At 45.1% G+C, this 25,407-nt stretch overlaps 1 protein-coding gene across 1 annotated transcript in view; it reads right to left on the bottom strand.

Moving 5' to 3' along the window:
• Positions 1-25,407, bottom strand: part of arid1ab (AT-rich interaction domain 1Ab) — a 54,811-nt gene that overhangs the window by 9,144 nt on the left and 20,260 nt on the right. Inside the window, exons 2-8 of the mRNA XM_087835417.1 lie at positions 22,354-22,575; positions 19,262-19,972; positions 18,329-18,436; positions 3,772-4,012; positions 2,919-2,993; positions 2,273-2,443; positions 1,475-1,775 (exon numbers count right to left, since the gene is read on the bottom strand). Of these exons, the coding sequence (XP_087691543.1) occupies positions 1,475-1,775; positions 2,273-2,443; positions 2,919-2,993; positions 3,772-4,012; positions 18,329-18,436; positions 19,262-19,972; positions 22,354-22,575 (1,829 nt within the window). The remainder of the gene's footprint in view (positions 1-1,474; positions 1,776-2,272; positions 2,444-2,918; positions 2,994-3,771; positions 4,013-18,328; positions 18,437-19,261; positions 19,973-22,353; positions 22,576-25,407) is intronic.

Genomic DNA, 25,407 nt, shown 5'->3' with positions numbered 1-25,407 from the left:
AATGCTTGATTAGAAGAAATGCTAAAAAACAATAACCACAAAGAAACAATGGATGCGCACTAGTCAACAGGATGATTAAAAGTTGCCACCCCTGTAGCAGAAACTAGAAATACTGGTCAGTTAAACGAATTATTTCTATTTTTCTAATGTCAAACCGAGTTAACATGTTGTTTCTAAGACGGCAAGCAGCAACTTGCCACTACCAGGGCACACAGTCCCACTCTTTGTGACAGGACGTTGTAAACAAGCAAGTTGGGGAGGTAAGGTAGATGAAATCCCTGTGAGTCAGTGCAGTTCTGCAGAATTTTATTCCAGATAATGAATGGTATCTCGAGGCTGTGTCAGAGTGAAATTAGTGCTGTTTCTACAATGGTCACTTGAACCTGGCTCCAAAAGAAAGTCAGTCTCCACAGACTCAGATGTTTCAAAAAGCGTGTTCACAGCCTGATACAAAAAATGTGGCTTTGGCTTCTATAAATATTTTCCTGTAGCACAAGTCCACAGTGACTGACTGTTGTTTTTAACTTAAACATTCAGAGACTTTTATGGCCGCTATGACTGACAGATGCGCTGACGCAGGCGGCTGTAGGTGAGCTACGTCTCAGCTCTGCTAATTCGAGTCTCTGAACTTGACTTCCTCACGGTGTTTGTGCTGTTGCTCCCTTTTGGATAAATTTTAATGGAATTTTCTGACAAATAATATGGTTTGCTGTCAACTTAATCGTACTACCCAGCCCATCCAATATGTCTGTGCAGCAGTTTTTGGTGAATGCAATTCTAGCATTCTAGCATTTGAGCAAAGAGTACAAAAATAAGAAGAAAAAAACATTTCATAGATGCAACCTTAGGGCCGTGTCCAAATATGGTTGTGTTTCCTTTTAAAAAACAAAACATAAGCATCAAAACGTTGAGTCCAGAAAGTATTCTTCTGATTATTGTGCTAATTCTAACTTTTTTCTCAGTGGTTCTACAGTAGTTGACTGATCTAATTATTTTCACCTATTTAATCAACTAATAATTAGTCACAAGTAATCCCTGAAAGGATCCACTGCAAATACAGACTTTGCGTGACTGAATTATGTCTTTTCTTTCACAGAGTTCAGTTTAATTTGTAGGAAACATTAATTTAAGTCACAGGGTACCATTTGCCAAGCCCACAAGAGCTGCTCTGTAGGCTCAACAGGCATCCCTGCTTAGGAAGGATGTGATTCAGTGATTGCAGAGACCATCTCCTCTTCTGTGATAGATAAGTGTTTGGGCTACTGCCACCACTCAAGCACTAAAACATGTAACAGACTGGATTGTGTGTGAGGCAAACCAAGGACACACACACACACACACACACACACACACACAAACACACACACACAGAGACAGCAAAGTGATGAGAAAATCTCTTTAAAGCTCTAAATTCAATGACCCTCAGCAGTCACAGGCTCACACAGACGTCACTGATGCAGCCAGGAGCACCCACCTGTTGTGTATAGAGTTTGTTGGTCCGTGGTGCATGGAAGGACCACCATCCTTCCTCGTCATGACCGGAGGGGGACACATGCCGGACCCCACCTGAGGAGGCATGCCGCCCATATTGGAGGCCATGGCAGGACCGTAAGGCCGAGTGCCCATCTGCCCAGGACCTATCCTGCCCGGTGGCATGCTTCCATATGGAGCCCCGCTGCCCTGACCGGGAATGGGGTTCATGGAGCCACCCATGCCGGGGCCACTGGGGTAATTGGCGTTGGGCATCCCTGTGTAGCCGGGCTGCCTGGGATAACCTGAAAGTGTTACAGATCAACATTTAGAGTTTCATGCCCTCCTGCTGTGTTTCAGCCTAAAACAGATCTCATCTAGTCACTTCTCACTGACGGGATAAAGAGTTTCACCAGTCCGGCTCTAAATTTACTTCAGCTTGTCAGAACAAGCAGCCTGATGAAGCGGGCTTTATCTGGCTCCCGCCTTGCTCTGCTATGACTCATAGCAGAACTTCTTCAAAGCCCACAGAAACCATCTGAGACTTCAAAGTGCACTTCATGAATGTAAGAAGTGAGAGGAAACTTCAAAGCCTCTTAGAAAAAAAAATCTGGGCTATCTATGAAACTGTGATGGTCACAGGACAACCACTGTAAACTCATTCATAATATTTTTAGTATTAAAAAAAGAAGAAAAAAGTCTGCTTGATATGACAGAGCGGAGACACTGCACTCTTATTTCTCCTGCTGTACAGAAGGCCCTCAAAGCAACACCACCCAACACTCACAGCCTCATGTCTCACCTGGCGGGCCGTACTGGCCCCCCTGAGGGACGTAGTTTCCCATGGTATTGTTCTGAGGATAAGGGCCCATCCCACCATGCATCTGGACTCCTGAAGACTGGCGTGGAGATAAGGCCGAGCCAGGCTGTCCAGGGGACCCGTAAGGAGGCATCTGAGGATTGCGCATGTACACTGGAGAAAAGACAGGGAACATTAAGCAACACTCTTAGTTTTTACACACACATATCAAAGTTTGATTAATTCTGCAACCAATATTAAGTGGTAATAATTAGATGCCTATTGTATCTTATGTTAAACACTTAATGTTAAAAAAAACAAACAAGAAAATAAACAAAAAACAAAACTCCACGCTACGTCTGCTTTAGCATACATTTGCACGACACATTATGGCTCAAGCTCTTCACTTCCTCACAAACACAACACAGTACAGTGTGTCTGCCTGCTCTCATTTGACCTGGCAAGTAGAGCACATTCTTATTTAGAAAAAGAGCCTGGGGGAGTGCTTGCAGATGGGAGGAATGCATACAAGTGCAAACAATCACACCTAAAAGCTGCTGAGAATGCGGCGCACACACTCCTGGCCACTGAGCACGCGAGGAGATACTCTTTAAAGGTTTCTGTTTGCAAACATTTCCAACACACTCACCTCTGTCCTGGCTCATGGATGAGTGCATGATGCTGTCTGACTGGACGCTGGGCGGCCGAGGAGGCATCTGATTACCTGCGGGACAGCGATGACATGGGTCTGAAATTACCGTGGGAACTGCGGAAATTTGTCTCCTTTATTTACAATCGATTCTTGCTCTTAAACTTTGAAATACTGGCCATAAAATGAGTGTGAGCCAGTCTCTCCACAATGAGCAGAGGGTGGCACTGTAACCTCCATCTCTCCGTCAGCGAATGGTTTACTAGGATCATGTTAGGAGAAACCTAAAGTTCCATATCTTGCAAATCGCTTCATAAATTACAAATGTGATCCGCATCGAGTTTTGAATTAAAACTCTAAATCTGTCTGTTTTTTATTAAATATGTCAGACAGGATTTCTGCTGGATACGATGAATAGCTGACTACAAAGACATTGAAATTATTGTTGTTGGTTAGCCGTATCGAGCAGGTCCATTTTTACATTTAGCAGTCTTTGGCAAGTGAAAATAAATAACTGCTCAGTTGTTTCAGGACATCATATTTATGGTGATTTTCCTGTAAATATTCTGCATTTGTACTTTATCCTGTTCTCTACTGACACCCACATAATGCTATGTATTAATCTTCTAGAACAAACTTGGTTTTAATTTTCACATTTTTCCTTGCCATAAAATCCCCCTACGTAGTCTTTCGCAGCTGAATTTCAGATTTCAAAGACCATTTCAAAACGACTGAACTTAAAGACCCGAAGATCTAAAACAACTGTATTAAAGCAGAGTAGAAACAGAATAATGTTTTAGCTGTGTGCTGCTGTAGGTCTGAAACAACAGTATTAACGGTATTATGTGTTTACCTGGCACAGCAGCGGGGGACAGGGGGCCGGTGCGAGAAGGGGTGACGCTAGCTGGGGAACCCACAGGTGACGGCGAGGGTCCACGTATGCCCGGCAGGTGAGGCGAAGTGTGCGGGGAGAAGGGTGACTGGGCCGGGTTGCTCTGCTCGCCCTGGCTGCTGGACACGCCCGAGGTGCTGACACCCGGGCTCAAAGCGCCTTCTGTACCAGTGGGAAGGTCGTCGATGGAGCCGGATAAATCCTTGAAGGAGAAGAGCAACAGAACATGAGTCGACGATGACACTACATTCGTTCGTTTACACTGTAACAAGTGGCTTAACAAATTTATTTTTACAATTCACATCACCAACTTGTTACTGATAACAAGTCAACACATTTCGCTCTCGCTTTTCCATAAAGTATCAGTTCCTACAGCTTGTGGAAGCATTTGCATCATTTTGTGAAGCGATGATGACTCAGCTGCTGATGAGTTCTCCTTAACATGAAGAACCACCAAGCAGATAAGCAGCTCCAGAACAGCGGCGAGGCCCACAGACGAGGAGAAAAAGGCCAATGCTACAGTTCTCAAGCTGTAATGACTAGCCGTTAGCTAAACGTGTCGCTATGAAGGGAGCAATTAGCAATATCAACTCGATATGTAGTGAAGTGCAGTCAGTAGGTACACCGGGATAGATATCATATCATTACAATTGTGTAATGTACTACACTGTAGTAAGGCATGTTAGTCTAATCAAAGATGAAATGTTCAGATATGGTTCTGGTAACAAATGAAGCAGAAATCCACCAGAGTTATGGAGTTATTCTCTTCTTTGTGATACAACCATGATCATGGCATCGGGGCTGCGGCAAAAAGACGCACTGTCCAACAAGTTGCCTTTAAAAGTAACTGATGAGCATATGGGCTGCAAATACAGTACAAGCAAACTGTTCAGGTTTCATCAGACAAAACAAAACAGAAAATCTCTGCCACTCTTTGTGGAGGCTCAGCTTATGATGGGAAGAGAGAAATTAAGTGGAAGTACTTGATATCAAAGGTAAGGGTGAGAGTGTGTGCGCTGGGATGTAAATGAGGCTCTAAAAACGTATAAAACCTGGAAAAAGAAAGCGGCTGCATTCTGGGAATCCCATTTGGGAGAAATGAATAAGAAATGATGAATATATTCAGGCTTTTCTCCTCCTGACCTGCATGAGGAGGGTGAGGCTGTTTTATTTTCAGTGTCATGTCAAAGTCAAGAGAAGTCAAATCAAGTGAGTGGAAATCCAAATGGGCAGTGATGCATTACAGCAATCTTTGCCCTCACCGGGGTGTGTATGTTACTCTCTCATAGAAGGCTGCCAGCCCTATTACAGTTCAATAATACATTTGGGTACAATGACTTCTTTTCCCACCTTTTTAAAAATACTCCACACATCACTCCCATAATGCCGATAATGATCCGTGCTGGCAAGGAGAACTGAGTTTGACTTGCAAAGAGAAAGTGGGGGGAAAAAAAAAAACATTTGAAGCGAGTCATCTCGGGAGGCAGTTGAAATAATTGGTGCTGGGCACGGGCTCTGGTGCCATGTGGTGTTGTTATTGAGCCTCGCTGGCTGCGACACAAAGACGGGCGGGCGGGCAGGAAGGTAGGACGGCAGCCGGCAATGATTATGTTTGTGGGAAGGTGAATGTTTACACACTGGCCACTCACGTGGAGACCATGTGCTCACTCAGAAATGCAAGCTCATCTGCCAGTCACATCGGAGGAAGGGAAAAAAATGGGAGGGAGTGAGGAGGAGGAGAAGGAGGGGGTGGGAGAGAAAAATAAAGCAGCACTCATTGGATTGTGGCCAACTATTCCCATAGAAATCTCACACTCGCAGGCTGGCTGCAGCCCCGAAGCCGGCGGTTTTGCACTTGAAACGGCGCCCGTTGCTATTTTTGGGATGTGACCTGATGGAGGAACCCCAGAGGGAGTGACAGGAGGACGACGCTGATTCAGAATCCACCCTTCCCTCCCCCTCCAATCCACCCTCACCCCGTTCCTTCGGTCCTCCCTCCCTCCGGCTCTTCCTCTCCTGCTCCGGTGACTGCACAAACCCAGGCCTCTCTGACCCACACTGGAAATACGGCACCAACAAAACCACGTGAAACGCAGCAGGAAGGGAGTATCGCACTCCAAAGTGTTTCCCTGGCTGACGCCCAATTAATGTTCCCAAATGCAAAAGTGGGTTAGAGGCACATCATTAGGTCTTCGTGCTTTGGATTCAAGAACAGGGAACCGAACAGCGTGACATTCTTTGCTCAAACAACCATAGCAGGAACCCTTTTTCCAGCAGCCAGCATCGTCAGCTGACCTACACCCACCCCCTCCTTCTCCTGTTCCCAACCAAGAGATCACAAGACTGGTCATCTGACAGACGGCTCCATCTGAAGGGCTCCGACTGGCCAGATGCCACGATGACCACCTCTGTAGTTGGTACTCACAGAGACTCAGAAGCTGCTGCTCAGAGTCAAATCTCAGCCACAAAACAAGTTCTAAACCACGGCTTCCTCAACACAGACCAAAGAGGAAAGGATTCAGTTAGTGGGTTCAGCTGAGGAGACACACCTCAGCAGGAGGATGCACACTCAAGACGAACAAACTGTCATTATGAGACAGAAAAAAGGATTTAACACATGATCGTGGATGTGGGGTACTTCTAGAGATCAATCGAGTATATCAGTCGTCATTCTTGGTAGTACCGCTGCACAGTGGCTTTTAAACCATATTAAGATTTGGGGATTGAGATAAACTGTCTGATTATTATAGTTTGTGTAGTTTAGTTTGTGTGTAGTTTGTGTAGTGGAGCTTCTGCCTTTTTTTTTATTAAGCCTATTTTCAGTTGACAGATTTACTTTTAATCAAAGGTTGGCAGTGATGCAACTCCAAACTAGTTACGCATGAAACACACGTTTATGTTGTCGTCTTGGAGCCTAGAGGTTGATGACCACCAGCTAAACACAGAGACAAGAATCATGCCATTAAAGCAACTATCACTTTAAACCAATCAAGATTAGATGGGTTAGGATGGCGGGTTAAAGGTACGACCACCATATTATCACGCAATACCAGGATTTCAACGATCTTTGGCTGTGTTTGGGTTCCAACGACCATTTCCAAACAGCATTGATTAAAGCTCAAGAGAATCATTTTAAATAACCACGTTTGCATTGTTCTGGTGCTAAAATTGAACTCTAACGGACTGTTAGCGGTCGTCATTCCTGCCACACTTTTAAAGTCCACCGTGTGGCGTGCATGGCTAATTGGTACACTGAAGTGTGCATCATGTGTCCAGCAAAAAGCTGGGATTGAGTTAGCTGGAATAAAGTTGTGAGAGCAGTCTTCCATTTTTATTTTCCTCCAGTTTACAGAATATCTGTAAGAAACAAAAAGAAGCTGGTTGGTGCTAACAGGTCCAGACTGGGACCAGAATAAATCAGCAGGACTTTAAAGTGACATAACATCTGAGAAAAACAGAAAAGTAAACAAAAAAACAAACAAATGTGTTTTTGTGACAACGCTGCATGGTACGGCATGAAAACCGCAAAAATTTAAATATCCCTTAATGGTCGATAACGCCGGCAAAAGCTCCGTTTGTGCAGCCTGTGTGCACTGCTACAGTGGCACGTATGCAGCGTACAGACTGAGCTCTTTAACATTCTGTAAATATCTGACAGCTCTGATTCCTCAGCTTGGATAGGCAGAAGAATTGTGTACACACACACACACACACACACACACACACACACACACACACACACACACACACACACACACACACACGCTCCTACCTACTCCCACTCTGCAGTCATTGATTTTTCCCAGCTCAATACTGCACAGCACCAGCCTGTTCTGCTGACTGCACAAGCCGGACAGCGAGGAGAGGACGGAGGGGGAGGGGTGGTGGATGCTGGTGATACTGATGCTGCTGAGGCTCTGCTATTCAACGCGCTCATTATTTAAGGCAAATGATGAAGAGGAGGAGAGAGGACATAGATCAGGCACGAGGAGGAGTTGAGAGGTGGCGTGGTTAAGTTGGAGTAGCGTGTGAGCACAGGTGGGGTGTGTGACTCTGTGTGTGTGGAGGGGGGGGGGCAGCTTGAAGGAAGGTCACAGCAGCATTATCAATGGCAAATATGACAACTGACAATATGAAAACAGAGAAATGAGCCATTTCTCTATGTGCAGGGGGAGAAAGGGGAGGACCGGTGAGCCGTGTTGCAGAGAGAGCAGCAGAGAAGCTGCAGCTCTTTCTGTAGAAAGCCTCTCTGTGGCAGCCATTTTGTGCTTTTTCCCAGCACTGCCTAACATGGAACTTCAGAGCTGAGAAGTGCAGAACAGACTTCGGGAGCTTTCAAAGGCTGAAAAGCAGCGTTTCCAACGATGAATTTGTTTTAAATTCATTTTAAAAACGATACAAACTTTCCAGAATTTTATTCTTCTTCGTCTCCTTCTTCTAACGCACTTCTTGTTCACAAATGCTGAAAATCTTCGCTGCTCCCACAGTTCTTACATTCTCCACTTCTCTCTCGCCCGTGCTGTCTCTGAGTCATCTGCTCTGCTCTCTGCCGTCCTAATGTATTCCATTTGCAGATTACTTCACTGAATCAATCAAGCTCGACCAGAGCCATTAGTCTGCCAAGCCAGCCTTTTTTCTCCCTCTTTTTTTTTTCTTTGGTAGGTTATGAGAAGCAGAAAGTGGAAGAAGCAGCGTAGTGGCTCGGAGTTAATGACACGTATCTGGAACATGTAACCCTGGTCAGTGGTGTAACTAGATCTGGTGGTGGTGGTGAGGAGGAAGAGGAGGCAGAAGAGAAGGGAGGGGGGTGCCAAAGTTCATCTTTGAGTTACACACTTTCCCTGACCCGCTTCATTCTGTCATCCTCAGACCTCAGAGTCTCACCCGCTGCCCGGGCTGCCAAGCTTCCTCGTTCTCAGGCCTCCAGATGCTGAACACAATATATACAGCAAGAACAAAACAAAACAAACCCAGCTCGCTCAGAGTCGACACATCCGCTGTGGCAAAGTGAAGAGAGTAAGAAGAAAGGGATGGAAGAGGAAGAGGGGGAAGCTGGCTGCATGTCAAGGGCTGCCATGGTTACTGTGATCCACGTGGTTGACACGTTAGAGCCGACACAGTCCCTCCCCCCTGTTGCTGCCATTCCTAGGTCTGTCTGTCTCTGTCGACGGCCTCCCTGCGTGCCTGGCAGGGTCACGGTGCAGTCAGCTACTACAAAAGAAGAAGCCCGTCATTGTTACAGGAAACGCAGACGCACCAAAGCCCTGTTCACCCCCACACCCCCCAAATATCCCTCCAGCTCCTTTAATTACATTTGTTGGGGAGGCCTGGGAGACGACACGGAAGCACAAAGCGGACAGGGCACGCTCAAACTTTTTTTGCCATCTCATTCCGGAGATGTTTATGTTTATATGCCAACGACCTCGTCAGCAGAGCACTCCAGCGCTGCGCATTTACCACTTGTTCAGGACAAAGTAGGCTTTTGATATCAGAATGGGGTCATGGGAAAAGTCATCGCTTCCCTTTCAAGCTTAAGATCAAGTGAATTTTTTTTTCCTCAGCGCAGTTTCTCTTCTCTTTCTCTTCTCTGCTCAGAATCTGAATGTGCTGACTTGACTTACTGAGCCCAAAAGCACATTATCTCTCGCCTATGATCAGAGCGCTTGTCTTCATCATTCACAAGTGACACACAGTCCTTAGACAAAGTACAATTTAAGATATTTGTTCTGTCAAACCACCAGTCAATGCTACATTACCATGAAATGCCAGCGGCTTGCTGAAAAGAAGACAGACGTGTGGGCGTTGCCGACATGTCAGCCGCCACCCCAGAGCCTCCACCTGTATCTGGGGACTGTGTCCACGTACCAAGGGCTGATGGGAAGTCAACCAAAGACCTGGGGAGAGGCTGCTCCAGCCCCAGCTCAAGATTTGCAGGGCTGAGCTCAACCATAAGGGGGCACTCCCATCCCACTATGAGGGAAGAACTGGAGAAAGGAGGAGAAGCAAGGCAGGCCCCTGCCTCAAACAGCAGCAGCAGCAGCCATTACAGGGTTTCACACACAGCACAGACAGACGAGAAACTCCAGGCACAGTCAAAGCACCCTATAGGTGCGCCATGCACCCTTACCATATATATATATATGCCACCGAGCAGATGACTCGAACCCCAGTTAGTGTTTGAAATTAACAAATCGCATTTGTGCAATTTCATCTCCCCAAGGTAAATAACAAAGGTGGATAGTGACAACAACAGCAGGGTGTCACAACGCTCACAGCACCCTGCTGGGGACAGATATCTCAGACACAATGTCTACTACCTCCACAGATGAGCAAGCTCAAACTCCCGAGAGATCAACATTACACTGCTACTTTATCAGCAGCGTGGGTAGGATAATAACATGGACCAGAAAGTAGAAGATGAAAGAGTAAACCAGCAAAAACAAAAAAAGGGGAGGATGCCACGGTATACGAAAATCTAATCCTTCTGACACTGATCGGTGCTGTTCAGCTTTTACTTTGCTGTGTGATACAGGCTTGCAGTCAAAAAAAATATAAAAATCTAGGCCAACTATGAATCTTAATCAATAAGTAGGGAGGTCTTTTTTAAACGCTCCACATTTGCCTAATTGAGCTTCACTGTGGGGGTAACACAAAAAAAAGGAGGTGTGCAATGCACACAAACACTGCAGCAGCCTGTGTGGAGCTACCACAGAGTAGATGAAGGGAGGCGGTGGAGAGGAGGAGGAGGAGGAGGAGGGAGGGGGTGGTTGGAGGGGTCTGATTGCTGTGAATAATGGGGAGATGGTGTGTGCGTGGGGGGCCTTTTGTGGAGATCACAATAGTAGCAGGGAGTCCCAGGGCAGCGCACAGATGCCCGAGTGAGGCAGGCAGCTGCCCAGCCCGAGGTGAGGGGTGATGGGATGCGCAGGGCTGAGGGGGCTGGAGGGGCCTCGGGGTGAGGTGGGGGAGCTAGAAGGGTGGGGAGGCTCCAGACCTCTACAGCCAGTCTGCCTGCTTTCCAGACCAGCAACGCCCCTCCCTCTTACTGTCACACAGTGTGTCTAGAGGGCGCTACTAAAGCAACGGACACCAGCAGTGAATTAACTGGGGATAGGAGGAAAAAAAAATCATATGTAATATGAAAAGGGATATTTCGCAGAGCGAGAGTTAAATTCATTGTCAGCCTCTTTTCATCAGTCCGTGCTCAGCAGCTTGTTCCAGCGAGCGCCAGAGAAAGCCAGGGACATACAGTGCTGCAGTCAGCCACAGTCTTTGTGCTGCAAAACTAGCTCAGCCCAGCAAAAATGGAGGCAGAGGGGAGGGGCATGGGAGAGTGTGCACGCGAGTGTGAGAGTGAGTGAGTGTGCAGAGAGCGCAGAAGGGAGAGTGCTTGATGCACTCTGTGTGTGCGTGTGTGTGTGCGTGTGCGCGCGCGCGTGTGTGTGTGTGTGTGTGTGTGTCAGGGCTTTTTTGTTAAGTTTTTGGGGTGTTTTTTTTTTCCAGGTAGAGAAACAATTCAGTGAAGTAAATGCAAAACAAGACACTTTGTCAACAGACTGAATTTCCTCAAATACATTCATTAAAAATCATCTAAAGAAAAGAAGGAGAAAGAAACAGACGAGCTGGGAGAATGGGGGGAGGCACCCTGGAATCTGAATAAGACATGTCCACACAGGAAGCAAGGCCCCCAGAATAGCAACAGGAAACTGGCCCAGGACTCTGAATACTGTCAGAACCTCGCAAAACAAGGCTGCGCTGCACAGCGTTATGAAAGCTGATTTACTGAGAGAAGAGAGCGAACGAGGAAGGGAAGAGAGGGGGAGGAGGGCGCAGGCGAGGGAAAGAGAAAACGAGAATTTAGACAGAAAGAGGAACGAGTCAGAGAGAGAGGGGGGAGAAATATATTCATATAGAAATATATTTCAAACAGAAATAAAGAAATGCTGCACAAAAACAGAGTGTAATAATGAAAAAGGCGCTGAGGGGGTTGGGCTGGGTAGGAGAAAAAAGAGAGAGAGAGACAGAGAGAAAAAAAAAAGTGGGCCGGCCTTGTCAGGCTGATTGCTCCAGAGCTATGTCGCAAAAACAAGCTTAGCTGCCGCATGAGAGCAGAGCTGGGTTGGGCTGAGGAGGGAATGGGGATTGGAGGCAGAAGGAAGGGAGGGGAAGGGAAGGGAGGGGAGGAGAGGGGGGGACTCGGAGTTGATCAGCAAGGCTGGAAGATCCCTTGGTTCCAGATCAGAAGGCTTGGCACATAACATTAAAGGTCATTAAGAGGGGGGGGGACTGTTGTTGGTGTGGGTGGTCCCTGAGCTCTGGATAAGAGTGGATTCACGCAAAGGCGGGACTCAAGATAAGCAGTGATACGTTTAAAGGTGGGGAAAACTAGGATCTTCAGTGGATGGCTGTCCAACCAAAACAACAAAAAACAGGAACTTGAGAACACAAATAGCAGAAATGCATCAATGACTTTACACATGAGGCTCAAGAATCAGCATAATTAGGGAAATACATTCTCCTAACGGTAAAGACTCTTATTGTGAGAAGAGAAACCAGAGGACCAGGACAGAGGAGAGAAAAAACAAACTCGAGTGCAAGTGTATGACCAACATGTGACCTTCCTCTTAAGTCTAGAGCACATTCAGACACATCAGAAAAGAGGAGCACCACAAGCAGTGGGCGGTCCTGAGTGGGATTAGCCCCACAGTGGAGAAAGGGTGTACAAAAGACTTGGGAAAGGACAAGAAGGGGATTTTAAAGAAAAAGAAGGAAAAAAAGACTAGAAGAGAGGTGGGTGGGAGTGACGGGGCTTGATGGTGACCTGCTAGTTATTCCCCTTTCCACGGTTTGACACAGAGAGGAAGTGTCACATCTAAGGAGTATGAAAGACGCCTGCTTTACTTCTGCTGGGCCCTCGATGAACGAGTTCCCGAGTATTCACGTCTGCAGGGCTTTTAAAAAAAAAAGGCAGAGTCCCCCCTTTAATCATGAACTATGGTTATTCATTACAAACAGAGTCAATAATGTGAAGTATTTGATCGAAAAAAAAGAACAAAAACCCTTTTTTTCTCTCCTACTTCTTATCTCTTAATTCATTTCCTTTCCTTGAAATGCCACAAGTGTTATAAGGCCAGATGAATATTCGAAGACCACAAAGACTACTACTTTGCTGCTGTATCGCCCCCCCCCCCCCCCCCCCGACAAGCTTCAGTTAGATAACCAAGCGGTAAAAACATAAAAAAGGATTCCTCAGAACTGATCAAATGAACAGCGAGGTAAATACTCAACAGTTAAACTGTGCATGTGTCTCCTGAAGCCAGAGTGAAAACAAACCAGGAACCAGTTGAACCTGCTCAGCTAGTTCCACTCTGACCGCACATGTGTGTGTGTCTCTCTATGTTTTAATCTCTCTCTCTTCCACTTCTTATCCGCAGCCCTGTTCTCAAACCGACTGTTGCTCTCCTACCTGCGCCTTCCAGCAGGCACTGAGCCTTCTGTACACCTTTATTCCCACCTCAGCAGCGGCCTAACAGACGCTGGGTTTTTAAGCACCTGCCTCAAACAGACCCATCTGTGCTCTCGATGAGGTGATGTCTGGCTGGCTCTGCACGAATGCTACTAAAGTAGCTAAATGGCATTTACCCCTCAGTCGCTGTTGGATCGGGATTCAAACAAGATCTCAGGCAGATTAAAAGAAATGAGTCTATACAAATTACTGCAGGTTCTTACAAAATAAACATTTTTTTCCCCTTCAAAATAAACCTGTACCTTTCTTTCTGACAGATGCACTTAAATACGCTCCTTTGCTTGGCGTAAGGCTAATTAGTTATTCAAGATTAGATTAGCAAACGCTTCCTAAACGAGAGAAGTACAAACACAATTTAGTACCAGTTACTTATTTTGAGACAAGAACAGGAAAATTTGTATCTATTACGCTCATCAATCCACTAATAAGTGGAAAATAAAAATAATCAAAGGAAGAATTTGTGTGTGGACAACACACACACAAAAACATTTCTATACATTTGATTTATACAACCTTGGTTTCATGTGTGGTCAAACCAACACATATGAACCCCAACAAGTCTGACCAAGACTCCTTAAATGATCTTTTCTTTTCTTTTTAAATGATTATTTTATTTAAGCTACACCCACACAGTCATAAAGCAACAGCAGAAGGACAATGAGTAAAGCAGTTTTCAAAATGATTGCAGCTGTAAATCTTTCTCTCGGTTATTTGGGGGAACTGCATGTTAAAATGGAAAAATTCAATAATAATCAGATCAGATATTACACATATTACTTCCGAGGTTGACTGTCTCCTGGTGTGTTCAACACGGGACAAAGGGCAACTTCACATTGAAGCCCGAAAACGGCTCAAGTTAGCGAGTTACTACATTAATTCTTTTTGATATTTGTATTCCTTGGTCACAAATGTTATTATCATTTCATTTTTTTATACAAGTATGCATCTTGTTTTCTTTACTGCAGTGACCTCACGTTTGAAATGATTTTATTACGGCAGAGCAGTTAGACTTTGGTTTTTGGGCTCCGAGCTCACAGGTCCCCAGAAATCATGCACAAAAACTGGAGTGATCATTTTTAGAGCCTGTCGGTGGACGTTGAGGTGTTAGAAGGGATGGATAGTGATGCAGGGCAGCGACATAAAAATTAAACAGACTGCCAATTTGTGCTGTGTTTGTTATATGGTATAAGTAGAGAGTGCTATGTTATGTGTGTGACGCAGCATAGCCCGAGCTGCCTACCTCAACTAGATAGTAGTAAGGAATAGGAGTGGGCGATATAAACGATATACAATAGAAACTATATAAATTTGGCCAACGATAGAGATTTTGACTATATCGCTCTATCGCGATAGCGCATGTTGATGATGTAATCAAGCTGCGCCTGTTTTGGTCGAAAGCATCGCAGCGGCTAAAACCATTATCATCTGCAAATTATGGCGGGCTACAGTCATAGCAAAGAGATGAAGCACTTTTGAAATATGGGGAAAGCCAAAAACTGTGCTTCCTCCACTTCCGTAACATTGATTCATTAATGTTGAATTCTCTCGCAGCTGTTCTATTCCCGTGTTGTTGCAGTATATTAATAACTAACCTCGTGTTGTGAATAATCTCAGTTGTTCTCCTGACTGAAGTTTGCTACGTGTATAGCATCCTGCTATGCGATTGCATTTGTCCCTGACCACCAGAATCCCTCACGTTAACCTTTATTGAGTGGGAAAAAAGTTGGCGTTCATCCTCCAGCTTCACTGTGCTAATGTTATGCTAACATAGCTGTGTTGCTAGCAATCACGTAGCACAACATTATATACCAGGTAGTCCAACTTCAGTAACCCCTCAAACGCCACTGCTGTTTAGTTTTCTGTCTTCATTTATGTTGGAAGTGGTAGCAGAGCTGTACGTTTGAATTAGTTTCAAAAATCTCTCAGTCAGAACATGGTACGAAATGTGTAGGTGTAAACTAGCGAGCTAACTTCCTGTTAACTTCTAACTCCATTAAATTTAATAACTTCTGTTTTCATGGATGCCTGGATGTAAAACTTAATTGTTACACCCGATAAAGCAGCAACGCTGATGATTTCATTAAAGATGAAAGAATTTAGACCGTTTTTAACTCTTAGTGTTCGTTTGACTTTGGGACCTGAAACAGATGGAGTTTTGGACCCAGATTACTCTGTGAAGCTCCTCACTACGGCAGCCATAATGCACTGACAATCCATCAAGCAGTGCGGCTTACCAAAGTTGTACTAAAACATTTTTTAACAGATTTCTGCACGCCCAAATCAGTTCGAGGTCAGTAAGCACAACCAGAATTCATACATAAGGCGCACTCTCGATTTTTTGAGAAAATTAAAGGATTTTAAGTGTGCTTTATAGTGTGGAAAATACGTTATACAGAAGAAAATAATATATCGTGATATATATCGTTACCGCACATGCTTCAAATTATATCGTGATATGAATTTTAGGCCATATCGTCCAGCCCTAGTAAGGACCACTGTCTGTATAAGCAGGTGTCCTGTTAACAACAGCAGAACTGTGATGCAGGCTGTAATGAATGTGTGCCTCTTTTTTTAACAACACATCCATTTATTTTGAGTTCGGGGAAAGGACCGGGCTAAGTACTATTTCTTTCTTACTGATAGCAGTCTTTACACATATTTCAGTTCTATTGCACAAAGCATTGGAGTTTTTACACCACTCTTTATTGTAGAGTTTCATTGTCACAAATCCTTTTCTCAGCATTTCTGACTTGTTGGTGATATTTTCTGCCGCTTTTATAGTTTGGCAGAGGTTACAGAATAACTTCAGCACCTTGTACAACAGGTATCATCGATGCACATCTACTTCTAACACCTGCAGGTGTCACCCCAGCTGCTCGGACTCAGGCTGGCAGGGTTATACTCTGAGTTAGCATGGTCTCATCTGCACACACTTTGGTGTGCGTGCCGCAGGGATGAGGAGGGAAAAAGAACGGGAGGAGGAGATCTGTTTACCACTGCCATAACCAGATTAATGGCTCTGTCGGCCAATCAGACAACACTGATGGGGAATCCCTGAGAAGATTGAAAGTAAAAATAATAATAATAATAAATAAATAAATAAAAATAGCCCTGGCCTAGCCTTCCTGACCAATGGCCAGGTCCACAGAGAGGTGTATAAATAAATAAGGGAAATAAATAAAAGAGGAGGGAAACACATCCTGAGGGCATCCCCTACTGGCATAGACAGCGCTGCCTCTCATCCCTCCCTCTTTCAGCATCTTCCACTCAAACCAATCACTCACACTATTTGAAGTTATTTGCTTGCACTCCCTCAGTCCCACACATCTCCCCCCCTCCCCCCCCTCCAAACTCTGCTCCCTCACTTTCATTCTTTCTTATTAATGATCTCATTTCTCACTCTCCTTCCCTGAGGCCCAGAATGAGGTTAGATCTGCCGTCTGACCTATAAACACTGCCATGGAAACTGCAACGTGTTACAGCGAGACACCTCTTTAACACGGAGCATGGGGTGGAGGGCTGGTGGAGGGTGAGTGTGTGTGTGTGTGTGGGGTTGGGGGGTTCTCTCACCTTTATCTTAGCCAGAGGGCTATCAGATGCGAGATTTGCTTCACTTTCAACAATCCTTATCCAGGCAGAACTATTTTTCTCCGCTTTCTGATTTCTTTGCTCTTTAAGAGCAAATGGAAACCGTGACTTTGCTTGCTCATACTATCAGCTTCTTGTGGGAAGGGTTGGCGTCTAAATTAACATTATAGCGCTCTTTACCTCTCCTTCAAAAATTCTTGTGCTGTTGTCACTGATATCCAGATACTACTGAATTCAACTTTATTTATACAGCGCCAAATCACAACAACAATCGCCTCAAAAAACTTTATATTGTAGAGTAAAACCTAGAATAACAGAGAGAAACCCCCAACAATCAGATAACCTCCTATGAGCAAGCACTTGGCGACAGTGGGAAGGAAAATCTTCCTTTTAAGAGGAAGAAACCTCTAGCAGAACCAGGCTCCAGGAGAGGGACAACGATCTGCCACGACATGTTGGGGGAAGTTAGGAAGAAGGTGGGAGATACTTGGTTTCAAATATTCCATCTAGGAGGGAGAAAATGCTCAAGATACTGTGAATTTAGCAACAAAGCTATTACTCCACTAACATCTGCAGAACAAAATATTGGGCCTTTTTCTACTAAAGCACATGATACCCACAGAGTTGTGATCATGTATAACATTTACATCACATTGCTCTGAATAGATTGACTACCAAACCATTGGATTCACAAGCACAATCGATTGCACGGTGAGATCCAAAAGCCAACATTTACTCCACATTTGTATGTTTCCTTCACTCTGAGTGACACTATACAAATTCACCTATGAAGTAACTCAAACTAAATCACAGAGCAAAGCCTAGTAAACATCAACTGTTTTGAGAAATAAGTTCAATTTTAGTCTGAGTTTCAAGCAGGAGAAGTGGGTACAGAGTAAGAAAAACCAGGATGGGATTTGCTTAAATCTCATTTAAGGGGTGAACCCATGGTCGAGGGGGTTTAGGCGCTTACCAAATCGGCTAAAGCAGCCTAGTTCCCGGATCAACACCCAGCCAGAACTTTGCTGCATGTCATTCCCCTGTTCTATCCTCACATTTCCTGTCAATCTCCACTCCACTCTATCGAAATAATAAAGGAAAAATATTATAACATGTTCACAGAGGCAGCCATAATGACATTTAGAGCTGGGTGATTTTCCTCTACCGCATATGGCTATAGACTCTGAATCCAATCAAGTCTGACTAACATCACTAATTATATCAGTGCTGTCCTACATGTTGGGCTGACTATGCGAATACGATTACAAATGGTTTATAAATGTTAGTTTAAATGTTGCTTCTGTGGGATATTCATCAAGGGCGTCTGTGAATGTGGTCTGTGGAGTTCTGGCGATGAAACCTGCTACAAAATTCAGAAGTTAAAAGCGAAGACTGAAGCCTCACCGGCAGACTGGATGGCCGCGCCTGCATGCTGTCTTCTTGACTGCTCTTGTTTGGCTGGTTAGATGGAGGAGCACTGGACTGTGAGCTGAAGGAATCCTGGGAGAGTTCCTGGTTGGAAGAACGAAGACAAGAGACAAAACGGACACAATGTAAAAAAAATAAAATAAAATCAAATCTCAGAGTCGAGCATTTATTACTGCTTGTTCCCTTTTTGCAGTGCACAGCTAATATAACAACTGTCACACTGATACAAATAACAGATCTCCACTGGGCTGGATAAATGTAGAGAGCCGTGACCGACTGTGATTTGAATATTTACTGTACGTCGTGTTTGTGTTGCCACAGGGCTCACATGGCATGGGGAAAACTCGCTGCTTATTCTACAGCTTGTGCTTCAACTTCAATTTATCATATTTTTTTATTTATTTTTTAAAAGAAACTACTAAAAACTGCCCCGTTCTGTCAACGGTCTTGTGTGCGGTCCATTTCCTGTTGTTCATACTATCCATTTAACAGACAGGAGCCTGTTTAATTAACTAAGTAATTAAAGCTTAATTACCAACAAAGCAGCTCTGAGTGGGCCACACCAAAGGTTTATTCAAAAGCTCTCATGGCTGTTTCCGTGTTTAACCCTTGCAGAGCAGCATCTCACTTCTTCCATGTGTTTTTGCTATGGAAAGCTGAGTGTGCAATGATCTTTTCAACCGACTATTGACAGTTATCAAGTGAAGGCATTTCCTGGGAAGCAGGCAGTTTGCAGTGCCACTGTTAGATCGGCACGGACATCATTACAGCACTGATTAAGTACAGTAAAGTCAAGAGCATGTGTCAACCCAGGAATCTCCTGCTAATGGAAACACAGTTGCCCCTGACACAGCACATCACATCAAATTACAGCTAAAGTGTTCTAATAGAGTTTTGTGTGAGGATTACCTGTGGAGGAGGTGGGAACCTCTGATAAGGTGACTGCTGCTGCTGCTGTTGTTGTTGTTGTTGTGGTGGTGGTTGCTGCTGCTGCTGCTGTTGTTGCTGCTGTTGCAGCGGGGGAGTCTGAGAATATGGTGATGGCTGGCCCTGCTGGCCATGACCTGGAGGCTGTTGGGCTTGAGGTGGTGGACCTCCTGGTTGTTGTTGTTGTTGTTGTTGCTGCTGTTGCTGTTGTTGTTGTGGTTGTGGTTGTTGTTGTGGGGGCCCTTGCTGCTGCTGCTGCTGTGGGGTTTGCTGCTGTGGTGGCTGCCCTGGACCAGAGGGTTGCGGGTACCCAGGCTGGCCCTGAGAGCCCTGCTGACTTTGCGGACCAGGTCCCTGCTGCTGCTGCTGCTGTTGTTGACTCTGCTGTTGCTGGGGAGATACATAGGGTGGCTGTCCTGGCTGAGACTGCTGGGGCTGGCTATACGGAGGTTGACTCTGAGGAGGGCCGTGGGGACCTTGAGATTGTTGGTATGGGGGTCCTGGCTGCCCGTGTTGGCCTGGAGTCTGTGAAGGATGGCCCTGTTGGGGGTATGAAGGTCCAGAGGTTCCCTGGGGTTGGCCAGAGTATGGAGGTTGCTGCTGTCCAGGGTGAGGCGCAGGGCCATGCTGACCATAGTAGCCCTGACTTTGCTGTCCATAGCCTCCTGGGCCCTGTTGTCCATATGCTGACATCTAGAAAATAGGATATCAGTTATCAACAGCAGTTTATCTTCAAAGGGGAAGACTAGCAATGCTTGATCTGAAAGTGCGGGCAGACACAACCAGGCACAGTTTTACTATCAGGATCTCCTCTGTGGAATATCAGTCACTACCTGAATACAGCATGTGTACTGATGGGATCTGCAGAAATATATAAAAATAACTCAATATTCAAAGTCACCTCTTTAGTTTTTTTTCCCCTTTTCATTTTTTACTATTCATTCTCCACAGAGTAATCAGAGCATCTCTTCATCTTCCTCACAGATTAAACAGAAAAGACAAACTGCCCCCCCACCCCTCAGTTTGAGTGGTGTGTTCCTCACTATAAACTGATCAGTCAAAGCACATAAGAAAAATCATCCAAGTGTCGGAATTCAGCCGTGTATTGCTTTAAATTACTGGCATGAAAATAAAAATTGAGTTTTGACTTCATCTCCTTGAACTTCAATATGAGCCTTTTCATATTCTGCCCGAACCTGCTCGCGGAATGCCTTTCAATACCAGTGTTTTTGTTTCATTACCCTCAAGGAACATGGAAGGAGAAAGCGCTGACCTTGTGAGGAAACACTGTAATAAGAAAAGAAGAAGGGGGGGGAGCCATGTGTGGGGTTTTTTCTTCTTCGCAAGGGGACTGAAGGGGGGTGAGGGGGTTCTCAGCTACTCAAGAACTATAAGAAAATACAAGATAGTAAAGAATGGCCTCACATTTAAAACAACATGAAGTGGCTGTATTGTATCTGTCTGACAAAGGCGGGGAAGCCGTTTTCTTCTCTGCAGGGCACTTATCGAGTCCACGGTCAAACACCAGGCAGGCCAGTATGAGATAATCACACCACACAATGGGCACAAGACCACAGGCAGCGGACGCACAAGAAAAAGGCTTCACTCTACGGGATTCCCTGCATGCATTTCTCTGTTAAGATGAACTGCCTGGCTGAGAGAGTTCAAGAAGGGGCTTATTCCTAGCTATGAGTAAGTAGCTATAGCAAACTGGATGTTTGCCGTTTTCAATTGGACAACGCTGTCAGAAGGTGCTGCCCACTGTGCCTGTCGACACAGCTTGGATTTCCCCCCCATCTTTGGCTTTCAAGCATGAAAATAAATCAGACAGTGGGAAACTGATGGGCTGCTCTCTTTTGTGTCTATCCCTGTAAAGAGTTTTTTTCACCCCTCCTCTTTCTTCAGAGCCTTTTGGGATTCAAGTCAAAAAGATACAGAAACACAGTTTGGTTGGACTCTTCAGAGGAGGTTCGTGGATGTAGTTGAGGAAGGCGCGCAAAGGGTTGGTGTGACAGAAGAGGCAGCATTTTGGTTGGGGCTTTCATCCACCCTAATAACCTATTATTTAAAGTCCTGTTTAAGTATGCAAGGTAAGAGACACTCAAGGTGACAATGCCGATATTTCTTTGATGTCTAGCAGAGCAGGTGAACGTTATTTGGCTATGTGTTAATGCACTTTATCCTCTCTAGTTTACAAGATATATCTAGTTTAAAAAAACAGACACAGGGTCACACTGTAAGTCCTTCAGATCTTTAGCTTTTTGTTTAATTACAACTGTTATGCTAAGATAACTGTCTGCGGGCTCAGATATGACATCGACGTAATCCACACACACACACACACACACACACACACACACACACACACACACACACACACACACACACACACACACACACACACACACACACACACACACACACACACACACACACACACACACTACCATGCCATCTTCCCTATGACAGCCAGAACAGGGTCATGCCTTAATGGCTTTCAATTCCTTTAAGTCACTGTACCTGGATGACATTTGTTAAATATCTTCTGCTAACGAAGAGTTGTTTGACCTGGATTAGACTTTCTAGTAATGACATAGTTGTTCCAGTGCTCTATTACTCTGGCAGTATGGCAGAAGAGTGTTACCCTATCGATACTACAGGCTCTTCTCTCAAACCATGCTGTAGTTTCTTATCCTAGTTCATGTCTTCTTCTCACTAGATGGTACAAATTTGTGGAATAAATTCTGACTGCACAGTGCTGCTTTTTTTAAACTCGACTGCTACATATCACCTCACAAATATTTTTCTTGTCATATTTCTTATTCAAATTATTTTACATTTCTTTTTAAGGACTTTTAAATTGGTGCAGTAAACCAAAATGTAGAAAAACATCTCATCACCTACTTAGTGGACAATCTGATAAATTTACTAGCATAATTGATGAAAAGAATTTAGCCTAAGTCACCAGATATTTCAAAAATAATCTGCACAGAAATGTCTTAACAGCAAATATTGGTTGTGTAAGGTTTCAATTAAAACTGTACAAATAGAGAGCCAAGTTAATCATTACTGACCTGTTGTCCGTATTGCATGCCACTCATGGTTCCGGGTGGTCGGCTCTGCATCCCAATAGGGTACCTCTGAGGGCCCGGAGGGCCATAGCCTTGCCCTGGGTAAGAGCCTGCCTGCTGGGGTCCAGGCCCTGTGGGAGGTCCTTGCTGCTGCTGCGAGAAGGGGTTGGGTCCTCCATATGGTTGGCTGCGCATCTTCCCTACCTGGTCCATTGGGCCTGGAGGCTGGAGAAGATACAAAGAGAATATGTGATACATCCATGAACTCACAAAATAGATTGCTGGAATGACAATTCTGACATTAAAACTGTATGGTGAAGCTGACTTTAGAAATAACTGTGTGATCCACACAATTATTGTGATTTTAGTGCTGATGGTAGTGGCATGTCTAGAGCCCCTATTAGAGGGTTCAGTCATACCTCCTAACAAGCTCTATAGTGACAGAAATAAAGGGATCTTGTTCCGAGCCCAGTGATGTGACAGAAAAGGATGAGAAAATGCAGTCCAGGTCAAATTTAGCTAGAGTTATTTAAGAACCTTTTTTAGTGAGTTGTCTTGAGAAGGCATTACTCAGCATGACTCCACTGCAGTGTGTCCTATGAGCATCATCTCATAAACCAGCCACAGTGTAATCAAGCAAATATAGAACAAAAAGCAGAAGGGAGGGAAAAAAACTGTAGTGGATTTACTTTCCAAATAGAAAGGGAAAAAAAAAATTGGCCATGAATGAATGAATAAGCCCACTACATCCGCCAGGAGCGTTTCCCGGCCCAGGAGATCATTGTGCCAGTGGGTGGATACTGTTACGGCAGAGACGTTGGTAAAGGTTTCTATGAAAATAAGCTTAAGGAAGTGGAAGTGTCTGCGGTGGCTGGAGCTGTGCCCACCACTCAGCTGGAAGCCGTGTAAGGATAAGGGGTCGGGTGGTGGATGTGGGGAATGACCTAGGGCATCCTGGACTCGTAGAGATTCACGTGGTAAAAACAGGGAAAGTTACGGAGTCAGATGGCATATTCTGGGTTGGTGGTGGTTTATAATGAGGTAGCTTCATCTGTCAACAGCTGGAACCAGTGTCATAAAATGTCTATGCCATAAAGTCTGTGACAGTGTTTGTGTGTACATAATACATGGTGGGATCCCTTCCGACACAACACTCCCCCGGCATGAGAAAAAAAAAAGTATATCCAATATTTCTAAAAAATTAATAAAATGGGATTCCACTGCAGCATTATTAACTGGTCATCAAGTGGAAAAATAAACAAATAGCAATTCACAACAAGTTTTCTGCTCGTTTGCCATGGTCTGATGCCATCAACACATCACACTTCTGACAGCCTGTGCATGTTCCCATCAAACCCACCGCAGCGGCGTCTGAAAGTACAAACCACAACGGGGTCTTTGAAGTAGCAACACCTCCTGGCCTGCTGACCTCGGGCAGCAGACACAAAGGTTTCATTGCTTCCCACGGTTATTAATCTGTGTGCAAGTGTGAGTGTGTGTGTGCCTGCGCGCGCGTGTGCGTACGGGTGTGTTTTTCCTCCCCCAAAAACCTCTTTTCCTCGGTTAAGGGAGACAACCACTGGGGCTATTTATAGCCAGTGAGACGGAGAGGGCAGTCTGCCGAAAATGTAACAGGTCCCAGCTGCACTGCTGTTTGAACCCGGGCCAGGGCTTGCTCTTCCTGGGCTTTAATAAAGCAGCAGGCTTTGGCACTCTATGAATGACAGTGCTGCAATGAAAGAGGGGGAGGTCGGGGTAGGGGGTGACTCAGTAGGAGGCTTGTGTGTTTGCGAGTGTGTGAAAATATGTGTGTGTGTTGCGGAAGACTGTAGCTGTTGGAGGTGGTGGTGGGGGTGTGTGGAGAAGGGGTGGATCAACAAGCTGTCAGCGTGGTCAACCGACATTATCCAAGATAACATATTCCACTCCAGATTTTCCCTCTAGCCTCCCCCAGGCCAAACTCTCCTGAGCTCCTCCAGGTTCACAAGAGTGTGTGTTTGTGTGTTGTGTTGGATGTCTGTGCAGGGAAGGAGTAGGTGGGAACAGTGGGAGGTGGGATGGGGTATCTTTCGCTCCCTTGGGTCATTACCGACCGCACCAGGAGTAGAGGTAACAGGCTCCACTGTGACCTCTAATGCACTTTTAACCCCAGACTCGAAGAAAGGACATCATGCCTGCTGCCCCCCCTCCCCAGTCATGCCAAGATAGGAGTCCAAACATCACTCTACACAGCTTAAAGATGACTGGTAGAAAGCAGTGAAGCAGACACCATATTGTTGCTGTTTTTTAACACATTTCCAAAAGTTTCTTTTGTCCAATTATGGCAATGAGGAGCCAAGAGGAGAAAAAAAACTGGAGCGGTTTCTTTCACTGGACAGAAATATCCTATAGCTCTTTTCTAATGAGCTGCTTAAGCAGTTAGACAGAGCCTCCTGAGTCATCTGTAAAGTGTGCCACCGAGGCCTGAATCACTGGTAATGTCCTCCAATCCACATGAAAAATGACTAGCATGCAAACAAACTACAAAAGCCGGCACACTAAAGGTAAAATCTATTTCTCATTTAGACAAAAATCTCCCAGCGATGACTGGGCCATAAAACAATCAACCTTTCTTCCCCTCACCAATTTCGGTCGATACTTTTGCCAGCAGTGAGAATATTTCTAAACGAGCGAACAAACTGGCTTTTCCATTAAGAACCATGACAGCTCGGCGCCCAGCTCAGTGGGGAGAGAGCTCGCAAGTACGACTTGACTACAATCGGGGTTTCCAGCCCGGAGTGGAACGTGCATAGTAACGGCTCCCGAAACAACCACTCTTCTCCCTCTCGTGTCTCAGTTATCACCCACTCCACAGATGCAGATAGGGGTGCTTTGATCAGGTCAGGAGATAGTGAAGGTGAGCGTGCACTGTTCACAAGTGTGTTAACGTATTTAAATTAGGCTTCATTTTCTTATTTTTGAGTCATAACTATTAAACATTCTAAATCTTTTCTGTAGGAAAATGAGGTGAAAAAGCAGAAGAAACAGGTAGACTGCACTCCATTGAATTTGTGCTTC

Source organism: Neolamprologus brichardi, chromosome 22, assembly GCF_056152115.1.
Source record: "Neolamprologus brichardi isolate AB-2024 chromosome 22, ASM5615211v1, whole genome shotgun sequence".
NCBI lineage: Eukaryota > Metazoa > Chordata > Actinopteri > Cichliformes > Cichlidae > Neolamprologus > Neolamprologus brichardi.
This window is presented reverse-complemented; position numbering and strand designations above follow the sequence as displayed.